The 24,899-nt window shown below is 41.9% G+C and overlaps 1 protein-coding gene across 1 annotated transcript in view; it reads right to left on the bottom strand.

The window, feature by feature from the left end:
* DNAAF9 (dynein axonemal assembly factor 9) overlaps positions 1 to 24,899 on the bottom strand; it is a 92,861-nt gene that overhangs the window by 10,965 nt on the left and 56,997 nt on the right. The window contains exons 23-32 of the mRNA XM_068403543.1: positions 23,466 to 23,554; positions 23,130 to 23,228; positions 22,749 to 22,866; positions 21,664 to 21,752; positions 19,984 to 20,142; positions 14,500 to 14,625; positions 12,482 to 12,519; positions 2,543 to 2,678; positions 2,098 to 2,184; positions 363 to 469 (exon numbers count right to left, since the gene is read on the bottom strand). Coding sequence (XP_068259644.1) covers positions 363 to 469; positions 2,098 to 2,184; positions 2,543 to 2,678; positions 12,482 to 12,519; positions 14,500 to 14,625; positions 19,984 to 20,142; positions 21,664 to 21,752; positions 22,749 to 22,866; positions 23,130 to 23,228; positions 23,466 to 23,554 — 1,048 coding nt within the window. The remainder of the gene's footprint in view (positions 1 to 362; positions 470 to 2,097; positions 2,185 to 2,542; positions 2,679 to 12,481; positions 12,520 to 14,499; positions 14,626 to 19,983; positions 20,143 to 21,663; positions 21,753 to 22,748; positions 22,867 to 23,129; positions 23,229 to 23,465; positions 23,555 to 24,899) is intronic.

Here is a 24,899-nt window from a genome sequence, read left to right as displayed (position 1 = left end):
ACTACAAAGAATTATTTGGCATAAAAAGGAGAAGCTGATGGTCACTTATAAACTGTATTTCAACACTACTAATTAAAATTAAACATAAAATAAAACCCACACATATGAAGGTAAGTGTCTCAGTCTCTAGAAACCAAAAATTCAATTAGATTTTCATCTGAACAAAATCATGGGTGAATTTTCCAGAGCAGACACTAAAGAATATAATTTACTGTACTTTAAGGAAGGAAAGCTGAATTTTCAATTAAAAGTCTACTTCAGCAGTAATTAAATAACTGTGCTACGTCAGTGCCTTCCTTCCCCTCTATTCCTCGGTATTTCAAACTTGGATTTAAATCAAGTCAGTCAAAGTTCATTTGTACCTTTACACTTGGTCACAAATCGTGTTTTTTCTAGAGGACGATTAAACCATACACAGATCTGAACCATCGGAGGGAAGACAGACCCAGCTCCATATTTGCCTTCATACCTTAAGACAAAAACACACACCTTCAACATACAGAAAACACACGTGCTTGTGCTTTTCACCTAACAAACTTCTTAAAAGGAACATCTACTATTTCACCCAAGGTAAGCCTTGCTCATAGGAAGAAAAATACTAAGCTTTCTTCTCTAAGACATCCATGAAAATTACGATATTAACAGTATTAGGTTGTTCAAAGTGCTCAGGACTCCTCTTGATGCTCTTCCTGCTGCAATTTATTTTTCTGACATACTGTTCTTGCATGTGATCATCAAATAGATTAACAGTTGTCAGAAGGTTTTAAATACCTTCTTTTCCTGCTTTCTCTCTCTCCCTTTGGCTCCATGCAACCCACAAGCAGCTCTGACATCCCAAGCTTTCACAGAATCACAGAATCAATCAGGTTGGAAGAGACCTCTGGGATCATCGAGTCCAACCATTGCCCTGACACCACCATGGCAACTAGACCAGGGCACTAAGTGCCATGTCCAGGCTTTCCTTAAACACCACCAGAGATGATGACTCCACCACCTCCCTGGGCAGACCCTTCCAATGGCTAATGACCCTTGCTGAGAAGAAATGCTTCCTAATGTCCAACCTGAACCTCCCCTGGTGAAGCTTGAGGCTGTGTCCTCTTGTCCTATCGCTAGTTGCCTGGGAGAAGAGGCCGACTCCCATTTCATTACAACCTCCCTTCAGGTAGTTGTAGACTGCACTAAGGTCACCTCGGAGCCTCCTCTTCTCCAAGCTAAACACCCCCAGCTCCCTCAGCCATTCCTCATAGGTCAGACCCTCCAGACCCTTCCCCACCTTGGTCGCCCTCCTCTGGACTCGCTCCAACACCTTAGCAACTTTCTTGAAGTGCGGGGCCCAGAACTGGACATAGGGCCCAGAAGTGGACACTTTCTGCCAGTGTACTTTAAGAGCCTTACTTGCATCCAATTTAGAGCAAGAATTATGAATAAAATATACATACATACAGGACTGGCAGGGTATGGTAAACAAATCGTGCTTCCAGCACTATAAACCCAGCTAGAAAACAGTCAGCCAGGAGTTATAATGGCTGACAGGTTTACATTTTCTGCCAAATAGGTGCAGCACAGATAAGTGCAACAAGATGTGTAAAGAACCTTGAGCCATAAAAAAAATATCCTTCAGTATTAAATGGAAAGCTTGGTACCATGTATTATTGTGCCCTTAGCTTCTGCCAACACTGTCAATAGGCTGCTGGGTTTGATGAATAATTGTTCTGCTAATAGCTAGACTGACATAGCAAGTTCATTCCAGTAAGGCTGAGTAGCTGTCAGAATGAAATTACTCTAGTCATTATTGACCTCACCCATCCCAATCCTTCCCAGCTTATTCCCAGAGGGTTCTTTTCTGTTCTTCTGAAAAGCAACAGTAATCTTGCCACTGATTTAAATGGTGTCCAGAAAGGATCCCTTTCCCCCATAAAAGGACAGCAATCGTGTATCTGCTAAGAATACTCATCAGCTCTCTTAAAAATGATTTACAAAGCTATTGGCTGTTCCAAATGAGTAGTCTTGAACAAAAAATATACATTTAGCGAGACTTTTTAATCTTCAAGTTAATTAGAAAAATAAGTTTTAGTATTTCTCAGTCTAGATACTTGCCAGCCAGGATACATTAAATACCGAGCTCTCATCATCTGAGGATTTGAAAAACTGCTTTCTGAGAGAATTAATTCAATATCCTCATTCCTATAAAGAAATAAAGATGAAGATTTTTAATTTGTAAGTTCAACAAAATGGCCACTATCTGTATGCTACTTACACGAAACAGAATGCATTAGTCACAGTAAAATTAAGAGTATTGTCCCTTAGCATGACTGTAACAGCAACTTAAGTCATACTCTGCAAACAAAACCATACATTTCCTAATGCCAGTATTTATACGACCATAAATGTAAAGGGAAGATGCCTTTTGCATGAGAAGCAATTAAGAAAAAATCTGCATCTCCTTTGTATAAGTTACCAGAGTAAAACAAGAGAATACAAGTTTCTAAGTGTGTGTCCCACCTGCCCAAAGTGACAAACACCGGACAGTGACTAATGTTACCTGGTTACAGCTCCATTTTCTGCCAAGATGAACGAGACAGCAGGATTTGCCGCTCGGATAAGGCTCTGCAGTTGCACAAGGAGTGGATGCTTCTGCTCTGTAGCATGACTTGTGAAAACCACGTTACTCACTAGCCCTGTGTAAGGAAATCAGAGGAGAATATACAGAAGTCAGATATGCAACAGTGAGTAATAAACGATTAATTAATATAAGAGCTATTACAGAATCAATCAGGTTGGAAGAGACCTCTGGGATCATCAAGTCCAACCATTGCCCTGACAATTCTTCTCTTATTTTCCTTCCATCTTACTACATTAACGTCATTAAGGGGAAAAAAAAAACCAACAACTAAACCAACAACAAAAACAAGCAAGGAACCTTTCATGTTTTGCTTGCCCAGCAAAAACCTAGATGCCCATCGAATTCACACATGAACCCTGTGGAATAACCAAACGCATAATCATCGTTAACTATTGATTTTGCAACTGCATCTGGAGGGCAGCCAGCTCAGAAGCCCATTCTGTCACAACCCCTAGACAGGCAGGAATGATACCTCCTGAAGGAGACAACCCTTTTCAGTCACTGGAATGAACCAAGGGGAAAGAGGCGGGATGTTGTAATCTGTGGGTTCTTATGATTCAGTGAAAACAATCTCACCAAAAAAATTAAAAAATTAAAACCATGAGCCTGCCAGTACAGCACCAGTCACTGAAGATGACTCCACTAATGAGGAAGGCCTGCTGTGCCAAAACACAGCTATACCAGGTCAAGGCATTTTTCTTTCAATTACACAGGCGACGTAACAAGCAACTTAGGCTCAATTAATCAAAAGAATCAATTAATTAAAAGAACAAATTCATACAAGAATCAATTTGAGAAGGACTAATTTAATAAAACACACTAACATTTAAAGCCTCTTGGCAAATTCACTCTGTAGAAAGGCTGAATAGCTAAAAATCAGTACTTTGACAGTCGCCACTTCCAAAAACAAGAGACAGGTTTGGGTTTTGTTGTTTTGGTTTTTTTTTTTCACAGAATCGTCTTGGTTGGAAAAGACCTTTAAAATCATCGAGTCCAACCATTAACCTAACACTACCAAGTCAACCACTAAAAAATATCCCTCAGCACTACATCTACTCGTCTTTTAAATCACTTCAGGGATGGGGACTTCACCACTGCCCTGGGCAGCCTGTTCCAATGCTTGATAACCTTTTCCATCAAGAAATTGTTCCTGATCTCCAACCTAAACCTCCCCTAGTGCAACTTGAGGCCGTTTCTTCTTGTTCTATCGCTTGTTACCTGGGAGAAGAGACCGACCCCCTCGCTACAACCTCTTTTCAGGTACTTGTATACAGCACTAAGGTCTCCCCTCAGCCTCCTTTTCTGCAGGCTCTGTTTTTAAAGACAGATCCTGAAACGGTATTCAGACCGCATGTCTCAACCAACAAGGCATCAAAAGAGATAACAGAGAAAAAAAAATAGGGTAACTATTTGTCCTGAGCCCCAATTCCCAACAGGACTCAGCTATGTCACCAGAAAAGCAATTCCTTTTTTGAGATTTAACAGCATCCCTTCACTTTGCACCTAGTGCGACCAATTCCACTGAAGGAATGGTTACACTTCTTAAGCAAAAACTTTCCAATATTTGAAGGTGACAACACAGTTTTCATGTTATACGTGCTGCCTTGCCAGGCATAAGACAAGTTTCGCGTTAAATGAGCTCCAAGCGCTGCACTGCAGATGCCTCTGAAGGCAATCAGAAATAACACACCAACAATCGCAGCCGTCAAGCCTTGGGCACTGGAATGGATCTCATTAAGGAAAAAATGCAAGATGACATATCGCACTTATCATCCGACTAATTTCAGCGTTATAGGATCTCTGCTTTCCAATTATATCAAGGAGACGTTACATCGGAATGAATTGCAGCCCAGTTCCTCAGAGATTGACTCCCTACGATGTCAGCATTGTCAGAATGTGAAAGGAACGCTATTTCCTTGCTCAAGATACTCAGCTCATTTCAGACACTTTCCTGTAACTACAGGCACAGGGTAAGACAGAACAATAAACTCAACAAAACTGGGAGGGGTGGCTGACACACCAGCAGGCCGTGCTGCCATTCAGCGAGACCTGGCCAGGCTGGAGAGCTGGGCGGAGAGGAACCTCATGAAGTTCAACAAAGGCAAGTGTAGAGTCCTGCACTTTGGGAGGAATAACCCCATGCACCGGTACAGGTTGGGGGCTGATATATTGGAGAGCAGCTCTGCAGAGAAGGACCTGGGTGTTCTGGTGGACAAGTTCCCCATGAGCCAACAATGTACCCTTGTGGCCAGGAAGGCCAATGGTATCCTGGGATGCATTAGGAAGAGTGTGGCCAACAGGTCAAGGGAGGTTATCCTGCCCCTCTACATGGCCCTGGTGAGGCCACATCTGGAGTAACTGTGTGCAGTTCTGGGCCCCCCAGTTCAAGAAAGAGAAGGAATTACTGGAGAGAGTCCAGCGAAGGGCTACAAAGATGATCAAAGGACTGGAGCATCTCTCTTATGAGGAGAGGCTGAGGGAGCTGGGGCTGTTCAGCTTGGAGAAGAGCAGACTGAGAGGGGATCTTATCAACACTTACAAATACCTTAGGGGTGGGTGTCAAGAGGAGGGGACCAGACTCTTCTCAGTGGTGCCCAGTGACAGGACAAGGGGCAACGGGCACAAGCTGAAACATGGGAAGTTCCATCTGAATATGAGGAGGAATTTCTTTACCTTGAGGGTGGCAGAGCACTGGAACAGGCTGCCCAGGGAGGGTGGGGAGTCTCCTTCTCTGGAGATATTTCAAACCCGCCTGGATGCGACCCTGTGCAACGTGCTCTGGGTGACCCTGCTTTGGCAGGGGCTTGGACTAGATGATCTCCAGAGGTCCCTTCCAACCCTTAACCACTCTGTGATTCTGTGTGACTACCCATGAATGACTGAACCAGGATGCATTTCCCCTGACCTCAACTCATCACTATTTAAAGCAGAATATGTGATGAAACTCACACTGTCTACTCTGCTCTGGTGAGACCCCACCTGCAGCACTGCATCCAGCTTTGGGGTCCTCAGCGTGGGAAAAGCATGGTCCTGTGGGAGCAGGTTCAGCGCAGGCCACAAAAATAATCAGAGGGCTGGAGCACCTCTGCTGTGAGGAAAGGCTGAGAGAGTTTGGGTTGTTCAGCCTGGAGAAGAGAAGGCTCCAGGGAGACCTTAGAGCAGCCTTCCAGTACCTGAAGGGGCTGCAGGAAAGCTGGAGAGGGGCTTTTTACAAGGGCATGGAGTGATAGGACAATGGGGAACGGTTTTAAACTGAAAGAGGGGAGATTTAGATTAGATATTAGGAAGAAATTCTTTCCTGTGAGGGTGGTGAGACACTGGCCCAGGTTGCCCAGAGAGGTGGTAGATGCCCCATCCCTGGGAACATTCAAGGCCAGGTTGGATGGGGTTCTGAGCAACCTCACCTAGTTGAAGATGTCCCTGCTTACTGCAGGAGGGCTGGATTAAATGACCTTTAAAGGCCCCTTCCAATCCAAACCATTCTACAATTCCATTATCTGATGCCTACAGTTACTCCTGATCTTTACAGAAGTCTTTAAATTTAAAGTACATTAATCCTTGCAGAGGCTTCTTTACACAGACATTTCTATACTAAACATTTCTGGGCTACTTCCATTATGCCATATGCTCCCAGTCACTGTTACTTGCATCACTGACCCTTTCAAGCTACAATTTTAATAACAGCCCAAGCAAATTTCCATCATTAGTATTTCTCTTTTTTTTTAATCCCCCACAGAAGTTTCCATTCCAATTTCAGAAATGTCTAAGTTTTCTCCAGTACACAGTTGCTCTTGAGAGAGATGGGGTGGAGGGAAGAACAGCAAGCACGCTTAGAAATTTAAGTCACACGCATGCTTGAAATTATTATGTAGATCATGCAATTAAGATGAAAAAAATGAACAAGCTAATCAACAACCACCACATTGTGGGTGTGCTACGCACAGTGGTTTGTTATTTTTTTTTTCTTAATATCCCCAAACTTGATATTGATTTAAAAGTCAAGTTTAATTAAAAACATAGTTATACTTTCTATGAAGCTGGTGCAGAACAATAAAATGGCTGTACGACATAAATGCTACGAAGCACACGTTACAGTTAGAAGCACCATGCCTTGGAGAGAAGAGAAATTGTCAAGGACCAAGCTGGCAAAGCTTAAAGTTAAGAAAAAGATTCAAGGAATAAAATACCTACTAATCAGAAACCTGTGCATCTTGTCTCATGCTCCTCACCCATACTCTTTCTCCATCAATCTCTGCTTCATTTGCGCTTGTCGAAGGGGAACAGCTTTTGGGCACTAGCTGTCATTCCTGCTCGTAAACACCCACGCTGCCTTGGAAGCAACACAAGACTGCTCAGAGCCTGGGGAATCTCCAAGCTTTGGCTCCCCACACACCTATGCATAAATCTTGTAGGTGCCAGTATCACACAAAAATTGACCGTGTTAGCAGGCAACAGTCCATGACACTGAACTGACCAACAGGTAGTGTAATCCAGAAGAAAAATAGCTTTCTGAGAACTGGAAGATGCCCACACAGTTTTAGTAACAAATGATTTTGACCTTTCTATTTGAATTGTCACTGCCAGTTCTGCTTCTATTGCATTTTGAAGACCACCCAATTTTGGTTTAATTCCGTATTAATACATCCATCTAAAGCAAAAAAGCTTTGCAGCCTGGGGAATAGCATGTTCAATAGGAACAGTAAAGAAACAGGGATAGATTAAAAATACATATGCTTTATAAAAATAATGGATCCTCTTTGCTCCCAAACATACAATGGGCATATTTAAAAACAGTGATGTCTTAATCTGTAAAACCACTTCAGATACAACACAGGGGATGCCAGTGTGCCCTTAGGTGTCATCTTACAGCCTCACAGAATCACAGAATGTTCGGGATTGGAAGGGACCTCGAAAGATCATCTAGTCCAATCCCCCTGCCGGAGCAGGATCACCTAGATCATGTCACACAGGAACGCGTCCAGGCGGGTTTTGAATGTCTCCAGAGAAGGAGACTCCACAACCTCTCTGGGCAGCCTGTTCCAGTGTTCAGTCACCCTCACCGTAAAGAAGTTTTTCCTCATATTTATGTGGAACCTCCTGCGTTCCAGCTTGCACCCATTGCCCCTTGTCCTGTCAAGGGATGTCACTGAGAAGAGTCTGGCTCCATCCTCGTGACACTTGCCCTTTACATATTTATAAACATTAATGAGGTCACCTCTCAGTCTCCTCTTCTCCAAGCTAAAGAGACCCAGCTCCCTCAGCCTCTCCTCATAAGGGAGATGTTCCACTCCCTTAATCATCTTCGTGGCTCTGCGCTGGACTCTCTCTAGCAGTTCCCTGTCCTTCTTGAACTGAGGGGCCCAGAACTGGACACAATATTCCAGATGCGGCCTCACCAGGGCAGAGTAGAGGGGGAGGAGAACCTCTCTTGACCTGCTAACCACACCCCTTCTAATACACCCCGGGGATGCCATTGGCCTTCTTGGCACATTGCTGGCTCATGGTCATCCTCTGTCCACTAGGACCCCCAGGTCCCTGTGCAAGAAATAAAAAACCCCGCAGATTTGGAAGATGTGAGACAAAAGGAAATTACAGCACTCAGATGGTGGCAAGATCTTTTAAAAGTTTAAACAAGTACGCAAGGGAGAGACAAAACAAAACTCCTAACGCTGGTCACTCTGCTCAAGGCTTTATCATTTCTCCCTGATCCTCATCCATTTCTGTTAGTCTTGTGGCTTTCCAAAGAGAAAAGTGTCACTCATGTAAAATGATGTCATGTTGCTAACACGCACAGGTACCCCTGCGTTACAGAGAAAGCCACACAAGAGAAGAGACTCAGAAAGCAGCAGCAAAAGGCTAACCCTACTCACTCCCAAAATGTGCAAGACAGTTATGAGGACAAGGTAACCACCCAAAAGTCTAATTAATTCCTATTTGTCTATATCCATACTTGTCTTTTCTTACAGCCTTATTGAAGTTTCTGTTTTCAGATTTCTACAATGCCCAGTAGGACACTCTCTTGGCCCACTGATGCTACAGTAACACAAACAATAATATTGGGGTGCATGACACCAAAAAAGTAGGACAAATATCTCTCAAAGTGAATTTCTCATTAAATATTGCTATTGTTGTGCCAGAAATGAATTCTCAATTATGCAGAAGTAAATTCTCTACCATACATACAATTCTGCATTTGTCTGGGAAGTTTAAGAGTGTACCCCATCTCAGTTCAAAGCATACTTTTCCTCTTAAAACTTTTTGCACAAAAATTGCCCCTATTCATGTGAAACAATTTGCTTTGCAGGCACAGACCTCGAGGCTATCTAATGTCACATTCTGTATCTGAAAACTAGATGACAAAACCTTGCAACATGCAGAAATAATTCGCTGCCAGAAGAACATTCTTCTAACCTCCAGTATTTTTCCTTCTTTCAGTGTTTGGACCATAGGAAAATTAGCTATGCTTGTCCTAAGCATTTTTTAGTTTCTTCTTGAACAATAAGAAATTCTCACCCAATCAGGTCTGTACAAATGCACTTTAAAAAAAAAGACAGCTTTGAGTATTTTTTTAATTCTGTCATAAAAGAAAAGGCATGCCTGCACTCTTAACTTCTCAGTAGTTATTAATATTCCATTATATTCTTAATTTTGACATTCTCCTGCTCTCTTCAGTTTCACCCATGGCTATAATCATGATGATTATCTATTGGTCAATTCCCCAATTTGTAGCACCAACATTTTTCTCAAAAAAAGAATAAAATACTGACTTATATGATAGCACCTACATGCTTTCCAGCTCGTTCACAATTTCATCCTTTTGGGTTCTTTTGGTTTTCATTCTTTTGGACTCTCTTCACACATGAATAAGAGGTAGCATAATTCTGGCAGCAAAACAGAGCTCTACAAAGTCTAAATAGCCACAAGAAGAGTGTAGCATCCTACTCTGACAATTGCATTTAAATACAAGCACAAAAATTACAGTCCTGCAGTTTACTTCAGAAAACATAAGTGTAAGATCAGAAAGTCACGCTGCAGTAACTGCAGTCCAACAGCAACTTAAAAACCTCAGCTGTCATTGGTCCATCCAATTTCAGGCTCATTTTATAGTCTGCCTAAAATAAAAGATCATCTGACTGGAGAGATCAGTTCTCATATATACACACACACCTAGTACTGGTCCTAATGTTGTAAATCAGCTATACAACTGTTAAAAACAACTGCAAAGGTGCTATAGCTGAATTTGCTTCTGCTCTTGAAACTTAAAGAACTGATTTGATGGTAGGGCAGCAAGGATGGTAACCCATTTACGCCAACATCTGCTCTAAGTTCCGAACCTGATAAGGAGGATGATGCATTTCAGAAACAGGATATAAAACTGAACATACAGGTCAGACACAGAATCACAGATTCACAGAATCACACAGAATCACAGAATCAATCAGGTTGGAAGAGACCTCAGGGATCATCGAGTCCAACCATTGCCCTGACACCACCATGGCAACTAGACCATGGCACTAAGGGCCATGTCCAGGCTTTTCTTAAACACCTCCAGAGATGGTGACTCCACCACCTCCCTGGGCAGCCCCTTCCAATGGCTAATGACCCTTGCTGAGAAGAAATGCTTCCTAATGTCCAACCTGAACCTCCCCTGGCAAAGCTTGAGGCTGTGTCCTCTTGTCCTAGCGCTAGTTGCCTGGGAGAAGAGGCCAACTCCCACTCCACTACAACCTCCCTTCAGGTAGTTGTAGACTGCACTAAGGTCACCTCTGAGCCTCCTCTTCTCCAGGCTAAACAACCCCAGCTCCCTCAGCTGTTCCTCATAGGTCAGACCCTCCAGACCCTTCACCACCTTGGTCGCCCTCCTCTGGACTCGCTCCAACACCTCAACATCTTTCTTGAAGTGTGGGGCCCAGAACTGGACACAGGATTCAAGATGCGGCCTCACCAGTGCCGAGTACAGAGGGACGATCACTTCCCCAGACCGGCTGGCTACACTGTTCCTAATAGAGGCCAGGATGCCATTGGCCTGCTTGGCCACCTGGGCACACTGCTGGCTCATGTTCAGCCGGCTGTCGATCAGCACCCCCAGGGCTCTTTCCGCCAGGCTGCTCTCTAACCACTCTTCCCCCAGCCTGTAACGCTGCGTGGGGTTGTTGTGGCCCAAGTGTAAGACCCGGCACTTGTTCTTGTTGAACCTCATGCCGTTGGTCTCGGCCCATCTATCTAACCTGTCCAGATCCCTCCGTAGGGCCTTCCTACCCTCCAGCAGATCGACACTCCCACCCAGTTGGTGTCATCTGCAAATTTACTGAGGGTTCTTTTGGTTTTCATTCTTCTGGACTCTCTTCACACATGAATAAGAGGTAGCATAATTCTGGCAGCAAAAAAGAGCTCTACAAAGTCTAAATAGCCACAAGAAGAGTGCAGCATCCTACTCTGACAATTGCATTTAAATACAAGCACAAAAATTACAGTCCTGCAGTTTACTTCAGAAGACAGGAGCGTAAGATCAGAAAGTCATGCTGCAGTAACTGCAGTCCAACAGCGACTTAAAAACCTCAACTGTCACTGGTCTATCCAATTTCAGGCTCATTTTATAGTCTGCCTAAAATAAAAGATTATCTGACTGGAGAGATCAGTTCTCATATATACACACACCCCTAGTACTGGTCCTAATGTTGTAAATCAGCTATGCAACTGTTAAAAACAACTGTAAAGGTGCTATAGCTGAATTTGCTTCTGCTCTTGAAACTTAAAGAACTGATTTGATGGTAGGTCAGCAAGGATGGTATCCCTTTTACGCCAACATCTGCTTTAAGTTCCAAGCCTGATAAGGAGGATGATGCATTTGAAAATCAGGATATAAAACTGAACGTACAGGTCAGACACAGAATCACAGATTCACAGAATCACACAGAATCACAGAATCAATCAGGTTGGAAGAGACCTCAGGGATCATCGAGTCCAACCATTGCCCTGACACCACCATGTCAACTAGACCATGGCACTAAGTGCCACGTCCAGGCTTTTCTTAAACACCTCCAGAGATGGTGACTCCACCACCTCCCTGGGCAGCCCCTTCCAATGTCTAATGACCCTTGCTGAGAAGAAATGCTTCCTAATGTCCAACCTGAACCTCCCCTGGCGAAGCTTGAGGCTGTGTCCTCTGGTCCTATTGCTAGTTGCCTGGGAGAAGAGGCCAACTCCCACTCCACTACAACCTCCCTTCAGGTAGTTGTAGACTGCAATAAGGTCACCTCTGAGCCTCCTCTTCTCCAGGCTAAACACCCCCAGCTCCCTCAGCCGTTCCTTGTAGGTCAGACCCTCCAGACCCTTCAACAGCTTGGTCGCCCTCCTCTGTTCTTCTGCAAGTGAGCTTTTTTGTCTGCTGTAATGTCAAACAAATCCTGCAAGGATACTCCACACTGCATTAAGAAGAGGATATGGGGAACAAGGTAACCAGCTCATTTTTTCCTTTCTAAAATAGCAGAAAGGAGAGCTCCATTTCCTCATACCTTCCCAAAAGAGAAGGAAATCCAATCCATTTTGCTCCTAGATTAACAACACAGCATGAGTTACAACAGTACAAGGTAAGCAGTTTAACTCATGGTCTTAGAAACTCATCCTCGAGATGAGGACGACCAGAATGCATCATGCTCCTTATTCTTACATCTTCTCCAGGCACCTACGGTGTTTAATAATGTAGGCAGAGAGAGACTGTCTGCTCAGCACAGATGGTTCTAACCTGCAAGTGTTTATCATGATCCTTTGACTATACGCATTTACAGCATATTTATTTGGCCATATGGCTCAGCTACTTGCTCTGTATAACTCAAAGCCAAGAAAAGTGACACATACCTTGTGAACACTGGTCCAAGAACTTGGGAAAAAGCAGCCTAAAAAAAACAGAAGTTTGTATATCAAGAATGGATATTATTATTTAAGTAAAGCATTTACATTCATTTGGTCACTGACAGCTAGAGTCTTACTATCCAAATCATTTTCATGTTTCCTTTCCTCAATCCATGGAACATCCCTGTAGGTTGTGTCTTTCAGTTCTTCCCCAAAAGTTATTTTTGTAGATGGTTTTAATTCTTTAATGGATTTAAGAGCTAATTCCTGCCATGCAATCTATTCTGTATTTTAGGAAGTTAAAAAGGCTTCAATATTATTCTAAGTCCTATTTAAACAATAGGAATTTTAAGTTTGCCCTAAAGAATTGGGCCTTTCAAACATGGTGGGAACTCTTCATGGAAAGATTGTAGGTACATAATGCTTGCTGTACCGATTTCTGGTGCTGTGTCAGACAAGCGACAATTATTTTTGACCTTTATCATGCAAACAAAAGTTCCAGAGATAGTACTTTATCCGTTCCCCTTCAACCACCTCTCCCCTGCTCTGGCTTGCTAGTCAACACAGGGAAGAGCTTCACCTTAGGCTCATGGAAGAGCTAGGTGTCTACAGCAACAGATTTTGAGACAATAAATGGTTTTGATTTTCTTGACTGCAAAAGTTTCAAGTCAGATGTTAAAATCACACTTCTCGATTCTCACAGTGAAATTGCCAAAGCTTCCCAGCTGAACAATTTGTCATTAGCAGTACATGGCTACTTGGTAAGTTCTTATCAGAAGAGACTTCAAAGCAAGACACAAATAGTCTACAGCATAGGCTAAGCCTCTTCCTTCAATTGCTACTGCACTTCAGGAGACAAACAATGTTAGTCAAAGGATTGCAGGCTACTGCTGCTATAAATACTACTCTGTACCATGACCAGGAACACGTTAGTAAGTTTAAAAAAAACCTAGGAATGGAACTTGTGTTTCCTATAATTATGGAAAGAACAAGTTGAAAGAGCACTCCAGCATCAATCCACGAATATTTCATGTAGTCTTGATTATTTATTTACAACCTTTGTCACGGAAACAAAAAGAAGCAGTAAGGGAACGTCTATTTATTGACTAGTGCAAAGCACAAGAAGCGTATTGGTGTTTTAAAAACAGCTAGGAATTTTAAGGAATGCACTTTTATAAAATGATTGGGCAGTTCACCTCTAAGCTGTGACGCACAGAGCTTTAGCACAAATAGCAGCAATGCTAAGAACTCTGCAAACTGTAACTGCTTTAACTTACTTAAAGCAGCTGCAAGGCACGATTGGAAAATTAAAGTATCATAATTTTACAGATGGGTCTATGAAATTAGTTCCATGTTTGTTGAGGTGCAGAGCACATACATATACTATGAAAGAGCAACCATACCACACTATGTTAAATGTCAGTAACTTGGCTTTGCTGCTGTTTCCTCCCCACCCTGCCTCTGCGGTAACCCAGGATATCAGATTTTAATACTTGCAATTCTTTTGCTTCCGTGCTTTGTCATTCTCTCCCACTAAATTTGGGACTGCTTCCCGTAAGTTCCATATTTTAAATCTGTAAAGTCTTCATTTAATATCCAAAAGTAGTGAAACAATCAATAACCCAAACTGAGATGCACGTCTTCATTTTTAGTCATACTTACAAAAAGATCATAAGAAAAAATGATTTAAAAAGCACACGAGAGGACAGTTGACTGTCCAGATTTTACCAAGTCTTAGCCTGAGTATCCATATTTAAGCAGCATGCTAATGACAATCTTTGTTTATTCTGCCACAAGCTAAACTTTTACTAATATTATATATAATTATATACCTAGTAGAAACTAAGTGTCATCTTATAAAACAAACAGCACTTCAAAGTTCATCCAAGATGGATTACCCAGCACTTCTATGAGTTCTAAGACAGTTCAATGGCATTTAACCCTCATACATCTCTAATTATTATAAAAGTGATCTCAAACTTACATATCTATTTTCAAACTAGTAAAAATATCTTCAAGTTTACCTATGTTCCATATAGCAACTCAGTGGCTCTACACAAGTATTAACTGCTCCAATGATGAAAGAAGACTTCACGTCTGGGTCAGGATGAGTTTGCAGAGCCTGTACAACATCAATAACATCAGTATATCTGTAAGAAAGCAAAATGAAATAGGGTTTCAGAGAAACAGAATGACACATTTCAACATCTAGTCTCACAGAATCACAGAATGTCAGGGATTGGAAGGGTCCTCGAAAGATCATCTAGTCCAATCCCCTGCCAGAGCAGGATTACCTAGATCATGTCACACAGGAACGCGTCCAGGCGGGTTTTGAATGTCTCCAGAGAAGGAGACTCCACAACCTCTCTGGGCAGCCTGTGCCAGTGTTCGGTCACCCTCACCGTAAAGAAGTTTTTCCTCAAATTTAAGTGGAACCTCCTGTGCTCCAGCTTGCACCCATTGCCCCTTGTCCTGTCAAGGGATGTCACTGAGAAGAGCCTGGCTCCATCCTCATGACACTTGCCCTTTGCATATTTATAAACATTAATGAGGTCACCCCTCAGGCTCCTCTTCTCCAAGCTAAAGAGACCCAGCTCCCTCAGCCTCTCCTCAGAAGGGAGATGTTCCACTCCCTTAATCATCTTCGTGGCTCTGCGCTGGACTCTCTCTAGCAGTTCCCTGTCCTTCTTGAACTGAGGGGCCCAGAACTGGACACAATATTCCAGATGCGGCCTCACCAGGCAGAGTAGAGGGGGAGGAGGACCTCTCTTGACCTGCTGACCACACCCCTTCTAATACACCCCAGGATGCCATTGGCCTTCTTGGCCACAAGGGCACATTGCTGGCTCATGGTCATCCTGCTGTATTGCTTGCTGGCAGGTTAGATTTCTAAAAAAGCCTACCAAAATAATAATAAAGCAGTTCAAAATTTGGCAAATCCTGAGATTAAGTAGACTGCAAGTAACATTAGAAATAAACTATTTACAACTACAGAGAAAAGCAGTATAAACTTTACAGAATCACAGAATTCACAGAATCAACCAGGTTGGAAGAGACCTCAGGGATCATCGAGTCCAACCATTGCCCTGACACCACCATGGCAACTAGACCATGGCACTAAGTGCCATGTCCAGTCTTTTTTTAAACCCCTCCAGAGATGGTGACTCCACCACCTCCCTGGGCAGCCCCTTCCAATGGCTAATGACCCTTTCCATGAAGAAATGCTTCCCAATGTCCAACCTGAACCTCCCCTGGCAAAGCTTGAGGCTGTGTCCTCTTGTCCTATCGCTAGTTGCCTGGGAGAAGAGGCCAACTCCCACTTCACTACAACCTCCCTTCAAGGCAGTTGTAGACTGCACTAAGGTCACCTCTGAGCCTTCTCTTCTCCAGGCTGTTGTTTTTTGTGCTGAACAACAGAAAAGTCCAGCTTTCTGGAAGCACAAAAAGCATAATGGAAACACAAGCATGTCATGCCTACTGCAAAGTATATTAAGCACTAAGTTTGAGTCAAGTAAAGAAAAAAAGAAGTAACTCCTCTCACTTTTATCAGCATTCTGATTTCAGCATGCTTCTGTAATTAACACGTCCATTTTTTATCAGTACTCTACACCCTGCTGTATTACACTTCTGTGTGATAGTAAAGTTTAGATGAACCTCAGTTTTTATTCCAGATGTTTATTTCTCAGCCAGTCACAACCTTCTCCCAAAACCGTACTGTCAGTTATCAAATTAATGGATTATTTCAAAAACTCCAGCTACTTTAAAGCTGTCTCTCTATACTAACACCCAACTACCCTGAACAAATGGAAAACCTATAATTAGCCATTCCTGAAGCCAATGCTGCTACTAGAATATCGGTTATTTTTCACATCACTAGACTTTATACCTCTCCTACTAACTTTAAGGAAAAAAAAAAATCTGACTCCAACATGGAAAAAATAATGTTTTTTAGCACTGTCAGAATGGACCAGATTTGAGGTGTTGGAGTGAGTCCAGAGGAGGGCGACCAAGCTGGTGAAGGGTCTGGAGGGTCTGACCTACGAGGAACGGCTGAGGGAGTTGGGGGTGTTTAGCCTGGAGAAGAGGAGGCTCAGAGGTGACCTTAGTGCAGTCTACAACTACCTGAAGGGAGGGTGTAGCGGAGTGGGAGTCGGCCTCTTCTCCCAGGCAACTAGCAATAGGACAAGAGGACACAGCCTCAAGCTTCACCAGGGGAGGTTCAGGTTGGACATTAGGAAGCATTTCTTCTCAGCAAGGTCATTAGACATTGGAAGGGGCTGCCCAGGGAGGTGGTGGAGTCACCATCTCTGGAGGGGTTTAAGCAAAGACTGGACATGGCACTTAGTGCCCTGGTCTAGTTGCCATGGTGGTGTCAGGGCAATGGTTGGACTCGATGATCCCAGAGGTCTCTTCCAACCTGACTGATTCTGTGACCACAATGAAGAAAATGCTAAACTCCATATATATGCCCTTAGTGAAAAGGCTGAACACTTGGTAGCCTGCGAATAAAAACCATCCCAGCCAGATTAGGGTAGTACTTCCCTCAAGCTAGTTTATGTTACCTGCTAACGACTCAGGTGGGCAAACATACTGCAGATGATACTAGTTCTCAAATGCTACACTTGAGATGGAAATGTCAAACAGAGATGGCTCAGAGTCTTCACCTTTATTCCACGAGAAAAGTGGCATTTATCCTAAACATGTTAATCAGTCTAGGAGGATCTGTTCCATGATCTTCCCAGACATAGAGGCGAGGCTGACAGGTTGGTTGTTCTCAGGGTCCTCCTTTCCACCCTTTGTAAAAATGGGTGCAATGTGACCTTTGACCTTACTTTTCTGGCTGACAGACCTGTAGAAGCCCTTCTTCTCATTCTTTGCATCCCTTGCCAAGCTCAGCTCCATCCATGCCTTGGCCTTCCTGACCCCATCCCTACACAACCAGGCAGCATCCCTACACTCTTCCGAGGATACCTGTCCCTGCTTCCACTGCCTGTACATTTTCTTCTTGCCCTTTAGTTTGACCAACAGGTCTCAACTCTTCTATGTCAGTCTCTTGCCTTCCTTGCCTGACTTCTTACACCTGGGGACTGAGAGCCCTTGCACCCTATGGAAACCATCTGCCAGCTCTGTTCTGCTCCCTTGTCCCTGAAGGCAGTTTCTCAGGGGGTCCTATTGACTAATTCCTTGAACAGTTGGAAGTTTGCTTTCCTAAAATTCAGGGTCCTGACTTGACTCTTTGCCTGACCCATATCCCTCAGGACTGCAAACTCCACCAGTGCATGATCACTGCAGCCCAGGCTGCCTTCAATCTTGACACCACCAATGAGCTCACTTGTGTTGGTGACCATCAGGTCCCATATCGCAACCCCTCTGGTAGGGCTGTCTATTACTTGGCTTAAGAAGTTATCCTCAATGCATTCCAGGAGTCTCCTGGATTGCCTACAGCTCACCATGCTACTTTTCCAGCAGATGTTGGGGTGGTTGCAGTCCTGCAGTAGGACGAGAGCCTGCGAGCTCTTTATGGAGCTGTTCATTCTGAAGTAGAGACTCAGAACACACCACATGAGAAATGATGTGCAAAAAATGCACAGATATTTATCTGGATAGCAACTCACATGCAATATTGCCTCTCTTTCTTCTCATATTTTATCAGCTGGAACTTTGAAAGTTTGCGTCACATTTTTTGTAGCTAATACTGCCAAAGAATCAAAATAAAGAATAGCAGAAATGCAAAGAAAAAGCAAGCATCTATGCACACAAAGATGCTAAATACTTGCAAAAAAAAGCACAAAGATTGGTTCTTATGCTTACTGTAGCACACTCGTTCTCTGTTTAAAAAATTCAGTACGAGTCACAGTAGCTTAGTCTTTTAAGTTTCTATTTGGAGAAAAGATATTGCAAACTTAATGGACCATTTCGTTCTGGAAACTATGAATTTATTTATTAAAGAGTCTCTAGCACTCACTGATCTTTCAAAAGTTTAAGGTACAGTAAGCACTTGAGAGATATAATTATAGTCTTTATGTCACACCATATTACACTTCCTAAAATTAATTTCTATTTTGAAGCAACTCAAATTAAAATTTACCAAAATGCGCTCAGTCATCTAATGCCTTAAAGACAATAGATCTTCCTCTGAAATAAACAGGGACGTGCTCCATCCTCATTTTTCATCAAAACAATTTCAACATTTTAGCAAACTTTCAAAGAAAAATATACACAAAAGGTAGGGTGAGAATGCAGCTAATGTGCTTTTCTGCATTCTGTAAAAAGTTATGCATTTATTTCATGGTTTTTTGTTTTGTTACCAGCAAAATCCAGGTCTGTTGGGAAAAAGTAGCAATAATTCATTCGTGTACCGACAGGGACTACAACATGCAATAGTCCCTCTAAATGTTAAGATAACGCTATAGCAGGTAATAGTTCAGTAACATTCACCTGCTGAGCGAGTCCAGAGGAGGGCAACCAAGCTGGTGAAGGGTCTGGAGGGTCTGACCTATGAGGAATGGCTGAGGGAGCTGGGGGTGTTTAGCCTGGAGAAGAGGAGGCTCAGAAGTGACCTTAGTGCAGTCTACAACTACCTGAAGGGAGGGTGTAGTGAAGTGGGAGTCGGCCTCTTCTCCCAGACAACTAGCGATAGGACAAGAGGACACAGCCTCAAGCTTCGCCAGGGGAGGGTCAGATTGGACATTAGGAAGCATTTCTTCTCAGAAAGGGTCATTAGCCATTGGAAGGGGCTGCCCAGGGAGGTGGGGGAGTCACCATCTCTGGAGGTGTTTAAGAAAAGACTGGACATGGCACTTAGTGCCATGGTCTAGTTGCCATGGTGGTGTCAGGGCAATGGTTGGACTCGATGATCCCAGAGGTCTCTTCCAACCTGGTTGATTCTGTGATTCTCTGGAGTGCAACTTGCAACACAATCTCAAGTTATCTCTGTTCTATTGCCCCCATCTAGATCTATGGCTTTAAAAACAGCCAGTCAGTACTCTTATTTTGCCACTGGAAATGCAAGTCTGAAGGAGATATGAGAATATGTGCATGAAGAAGTGTCATCAGCCTTTGAAGGACAAGTACCTCTCTATCTAGGACCTCCGGGGGTGTGGGGGGAACAATCCCAAACACAAAACTACACAGCCACACCAATAAATAAAGTGCCATTGAACAACAGTGTAAGATGCAGCTGGAAAGGGCAAGAAAACTTCTTTTGAGAAGCCAAAAATCACAGTCGAACTCCTAAATAGGGAAGATGAATCAAACGCAGTCTGTCTGTCCTTTTGATTGAAGGAAGACTTTGGACATCGTTGTTTCAATGGAATAACAAGCAATAAAATTATCAGGTTGCAGAAAAGCTGAGTTTAGTACATATGTAAAAGAACTCACAGAGTTCCACACCACAGCACAGAAATATAACTGCTAGAGAGTGATGGGAAAGTTGAAAAATGCCTTGGAAATAGGGAACAGAAAATCCCTTATTCCATGCAACAGCTCAAACAGTTTCAAACACTTACCCTTGCAAGACCACTAAGAGACGCTTGTTCTTTTTAGCATAAGCGGACTGACGGACGCTGTGGTTTTGCTGAGCCTCCAGGACACTGGAGAGGTAACGCTGGAAGTGGGCTGCACTGAAGCACTCCGGACTATCCATAGTTTGACGATAAACTATCCACCTAAAGAAGAGAAAACAAGGATAGAAGTTAGTGTTCGATAACATATTTCTATTTTCTTTTTATTTTGAACTAATGATCAAAAATAAATTTGACAAGCCCTAAGATTCTCATCTCATAGTAAATAGGAAAGAGGAATTTACTTGGCTTTCTATCATCTCCAGCATGAGCACATTCTTTACATCACTGCCAAAAGGTTTTGTGGGTTTTTGTTGTTGTTTTTTAATGAAACAATGTTCAACAGCTTCTTCAAAGCAGCACATCACAGGAGTAATTCTGATGTTTGTTAGTGATGCAGTAAACAAATTATACGAATCCAATTCAAAAGACTCTGGGCATGAAAATATTTCACTGCAAAAACGATGACATTTGCAGGAAAAGATGATGAAATGTATTATTACAGAACATTCAAAAGCCACCTGACTTGATTGCCCTAAAAACAGAAACACAAACCTGTTCTGAATCAACTTGCTAATACCAAGACACTGAGTCAAAAGTAATACAAAAAAACAGTCCAGAACATTACTAAGATTAAATGCTAAGGTCTTTGGCTGTAAGATTTGAAAGGATAAGAATTTTTATTTTCCAGAAGTTAATTCAACACATAGAATGACAAATTCCTACAGCAGATTTATCTTATTGCCATATGATGGGAGTCCTGAATATATCTCCTGCTACTGTAGAACAGAAATCAGGTCAGATTAAAAACAATGCCATAGCAAGGACTGTTAGTATAGTCTTTTGTCCAAGAAAAGTGCATTTTAGACTACCACAATAGTCTAAATAAATAAGTCTAATAAAAGTCTAATAAATGGAAGCTCTTCACCCGTTTCCTTCAAGTTGTGACGACTTCCATACTTGCTTAAGGCATGATTCATTTAGAATCACAGACTGGTTTGGGTTGGAAGGGACCTTAAAGACCATCCAGTTCCAACCTCCTGCCACAGGCAGGGACACCTTCCACTAGACCAGGTTGCTCCAAGCCCCATCCAACCTGGCCTTGAACACTGCCAGGGAGGGGGCAGCCACAGCTTCTCTGGGCAACTTGTTTCAGTGTCTCACCACCCTCACAGTAAAGATTTTGGCCGTTCTAAGATTATTCTTAACTGTTTGTAGCATCAGTGATAGCTCTAGACATGCATCATAGATCTACAGTGATACCCGTGGTATTCTTAATATGAAATATCAACAAAGAACTCTCCTGTGCTATTTCTCTTGTCTAAATGACTAAAATCTAAGGGCACATCTACCTGGCATAACACAGTTAAATGAGATACCTGAAGTGATAGAACTGAAGTAACATACATTACCCTACAGTGTGTTATGTAGAACTAATTAAAATGCCTCATAAGAATAAATTCAGTAAATATTGTAACGCATCTGTTTACAAATGAGAAACTGGGATATTAAAAAAATAAATAAATTAAGTGAAACACTGATAGTTTCATTTCCTTCACGCTCACTAGTTCTTTGATAATTAGTATAAACCACTGCTTTGGACTGTAAAACCAGAACTGTACAAACCTTCCACGCTCCTTGTTAAAAGTTACAAGAAAAGCACACAGATCACTGCAACGACATCCTGGCAGACCAGTTATAACGGTGATAACCACCTAAAACACAGGGAATAGATAAGAAGGATCCAACTGGAAGACTAGAAATGAGCTACAACACACATAAGGCGCTCTATCACGATAAAAACTTAAGTCTAAACACAAAATCAAGTGACACTAACCACAGAAAGAGCAAGATAGTGCAGAACTGTAATATAGAGAAGTAACTCAGAAAAGTCAGAGGTAGTAAGTTGACATGTTTTACAGAATTATTTTTTTTTAAAGAGACACAAAACCACTTAAACTAACCTTCAAATCAGATTTAAAAACATTAATAAGGGTTTATTAATTAATACTTAATTTTAAGCATCAGTATGGTCTCTGAACTAGACCCCAGGAAATAAGGCTGCCACCATATTGCAACATTCAAAGGGAACGACTATTCCTGCTGCTTTAACTTTCTTGCTTCCAGCAGATTTCAAATGCTGGAAAGTTACAAGGAAATATTTTCTCTGAAAATGCTATTTAAAGCACTCCTTAAGTCTGATAATTGTTATTGCCCCTATAGAGAACCGAGTGTTCTACAGATAATATCAGCAAATGTTAAATATCATGTGCTACCTCTATGCTATTTAAAGGACTTTTATGTTCCAGAGAACAATTCAGTTAAATTATTCAACAATTCATAAAAACAAGCTACTGCTTTAGGGCTAACTCTCTCTGGACATTAGAGAAAATTGTTCACTTGAAGATCTATGTCTCATTTTCTGCTTCTATTTTATCAGGCTGAAGGGCCATTAGCACTTCCAAAAGATTGTTTAAGTGAAAAAAATTTGAGTAATGTAATCAGGAAAACAGGGTAGAGCAATTTGTTCTAAGAAACGGACTTGAAGCAAGTTCAGTGTGAGCTGGTGGTATTAGAGAAGGAGGCAGAGAGCATGGTTAAACATACACGAGTACTTTACTGCATTACATGCAACAGAACTAATGACAGATGGAATATTTACTAAATATTCTATACTAGGGATAGGAACTATTGTTGGGTTGCTTCCTTACCTTATCGCTTTCTGCTTTGCTCTCAGGAATGATTTCTGACTGTTGCAATAGAATAGGAAGATGTGCTCTCACTACCGGCTCGTGACTGACACTGCTGACAGTAAAATGTTGCACAAACCTTTCAAAAATAAAAGTTTTATTTTCTTACAATCACCAAAAGACTTCATTCACAGAAATAGTTGGGAAATTACTAAAATAAGATTGTTAAAAGGTCAAACAAAGGCTTCCTAGAGAGGAAATAATTCATCTCAGAATAAAAATATCTAGTGTGAAGGCAGAGTTATTAAATAAGCAATTTTCAGACTAGTATCACACATATAAAAATATTTTTGTATTATTTCTGACAAAACCGATCCCTTGAAAACAAAAATAATTTCTCACCTCTCTAATTCTGGAAGGGCAGCAGATATTTTCAGCTCCCTGCATCTCTCCCCAGAAGGAACGGACAAGGCATTAAATAGCTTCTGAGCACTGGAATGCCTAAAAATAAGCAAATTAATTAATTGGTTAGTTAAAAAAGAAACTTAGAAATTTATCTTCTTTAAACCAGATGGCTACATAGTAACTAGTACAAAAAAAAATAAAGCCAGTGTTGCACTAAGAATGCAGCGATTCCTTTTTGAATCATTATCAACATCTTCAATGAGTGACAGTATTTTTCTGACCGTAGCACACAGTTAATGTATAATTACGCTGGAGTAAGTGGCATGAACTTACAGTCTCTTTTGTTCCACAGACAGGAATCCTTCCTGGACAACCCTTAAAGATAATCCTGAGTTTGTCTGGTTTTGCCACGAAGAAAAAACCTGGAACAAACCAGACCTATGCATAAGCGTCAATATTTTGCAAAATTTGTTTTGAACTTGTTTAGGAATTGGTTTTGTTCGCCTAAAAAAAAAATAGATGCAGTTTAACCAGCCATTAAATATTTCACAATACTGGTTTTGCCGCAAGAACTCAAAATATGGAAGAAGTCTCCACAGATCAGATTTTGTAAGCTTCTCTTTGGCTGGACTAGAACTGCTTTAAGAAATAATTTACTAATAAACAGTCTAGTTTTTCCCCTCCATCTTCATTGCTGGCAAAAAAATCCTAGGAAAAAAATATACCCACCAAAGTAACCACACCATTCACATGTATCTTACAGTCACAGCATGCTTCACTGATAAAAACACTAGGTATTTATAGTCCAACTGCTGTACAGCAAGAACTGAATTAATTTAAGTCTCCTTTAAGTAGCATTGTGATTTTCATGAGGTAAGACTGCAGCAATCATTTCTAGAAATTTAAGAAAAACTCTGTTCCTTTGCAGAAGGAAAGGGAGCCCTTCGTTTCTCCAGGGAACAGTGTTTTGGCTCGCATCCTACTGCTCCAGCCAAGTGACATTAATATGAATGGCACTCTGAACCTAGAAATCAGATTCAGATGAATCACAGAGTCATTTAAGTGTTCGGTATTTCCCTTCTTTTAATAAGTAAAGGCAACAGCCATTGTCATTTTTCACAATAATTTGCTGCAAGACAAAACAACTGTGGGGGAAAGACTGCTTTCCATTAACAAATCGGCATCCTAAACACAAGGGTACTGAGATAAAAACCATCAAAATAAAATAAACTTTTGATATTAACAAAGACAATATTGCTTGTGTAGGAGGATCCACGCCACTAAACAAATAGCCACTTCAAAACACATATAAAAGACTGAGGAAAATGCCTACAAGGGATGGAAAGGACTGCTCAACAGAAAATGGTATTCTTTAGAAGGAAAAGGGCTGGGGGTAAAGTGAAAACACAGGTCAGACTAAGACAGAACTCAAAGAAAGAAATCAGTCCTTTTTGTATAACTTAGTGAACATTTAAAAAAAGAGCTGCTATGGCATTAGAGAAGGTGAAGAAAACCAGAGAAAGCAACACATCCCAAAGCCTAAGCAAGCTTTCCTCCCCTGCCAACTAGAGTGAGGACATGAAAGGTACTGTCCTGTTCATCACACAGAATCAATCAGGTTGGAAGAGACCTCTGGGATCATCTAGTCCAGCCAGCCAAAGGTGCTTCCTTCTGGAAGGAAGCATTTCTTCTCAGCAAGGGTCATTAGCCATTGGAAGGGGCTGCCCAGGGAGGTGGTGGAGTCACCATCTCTGGAGGTGTTTAAGA

The sequence above is a fragment of the Nyctibius grandis genome, chromosome 6 (assembly GCF_013368605.1).
Source record: "Nyctibius grandis isolate bNycGra1 chromosome 6, bNycGra1.pri, whole genome shotgun sequence".
NCBI lineage: Eukaryota > Metazoa > Chordata > Aves > Nyctibiiformes > Nyctibiidae > Nyctibius > Nyctibius grandis.
Note: the sequence above shows the minus strand (reverse complement) of the source record. Positions and strands in the feature narration are given on the sequence as shown.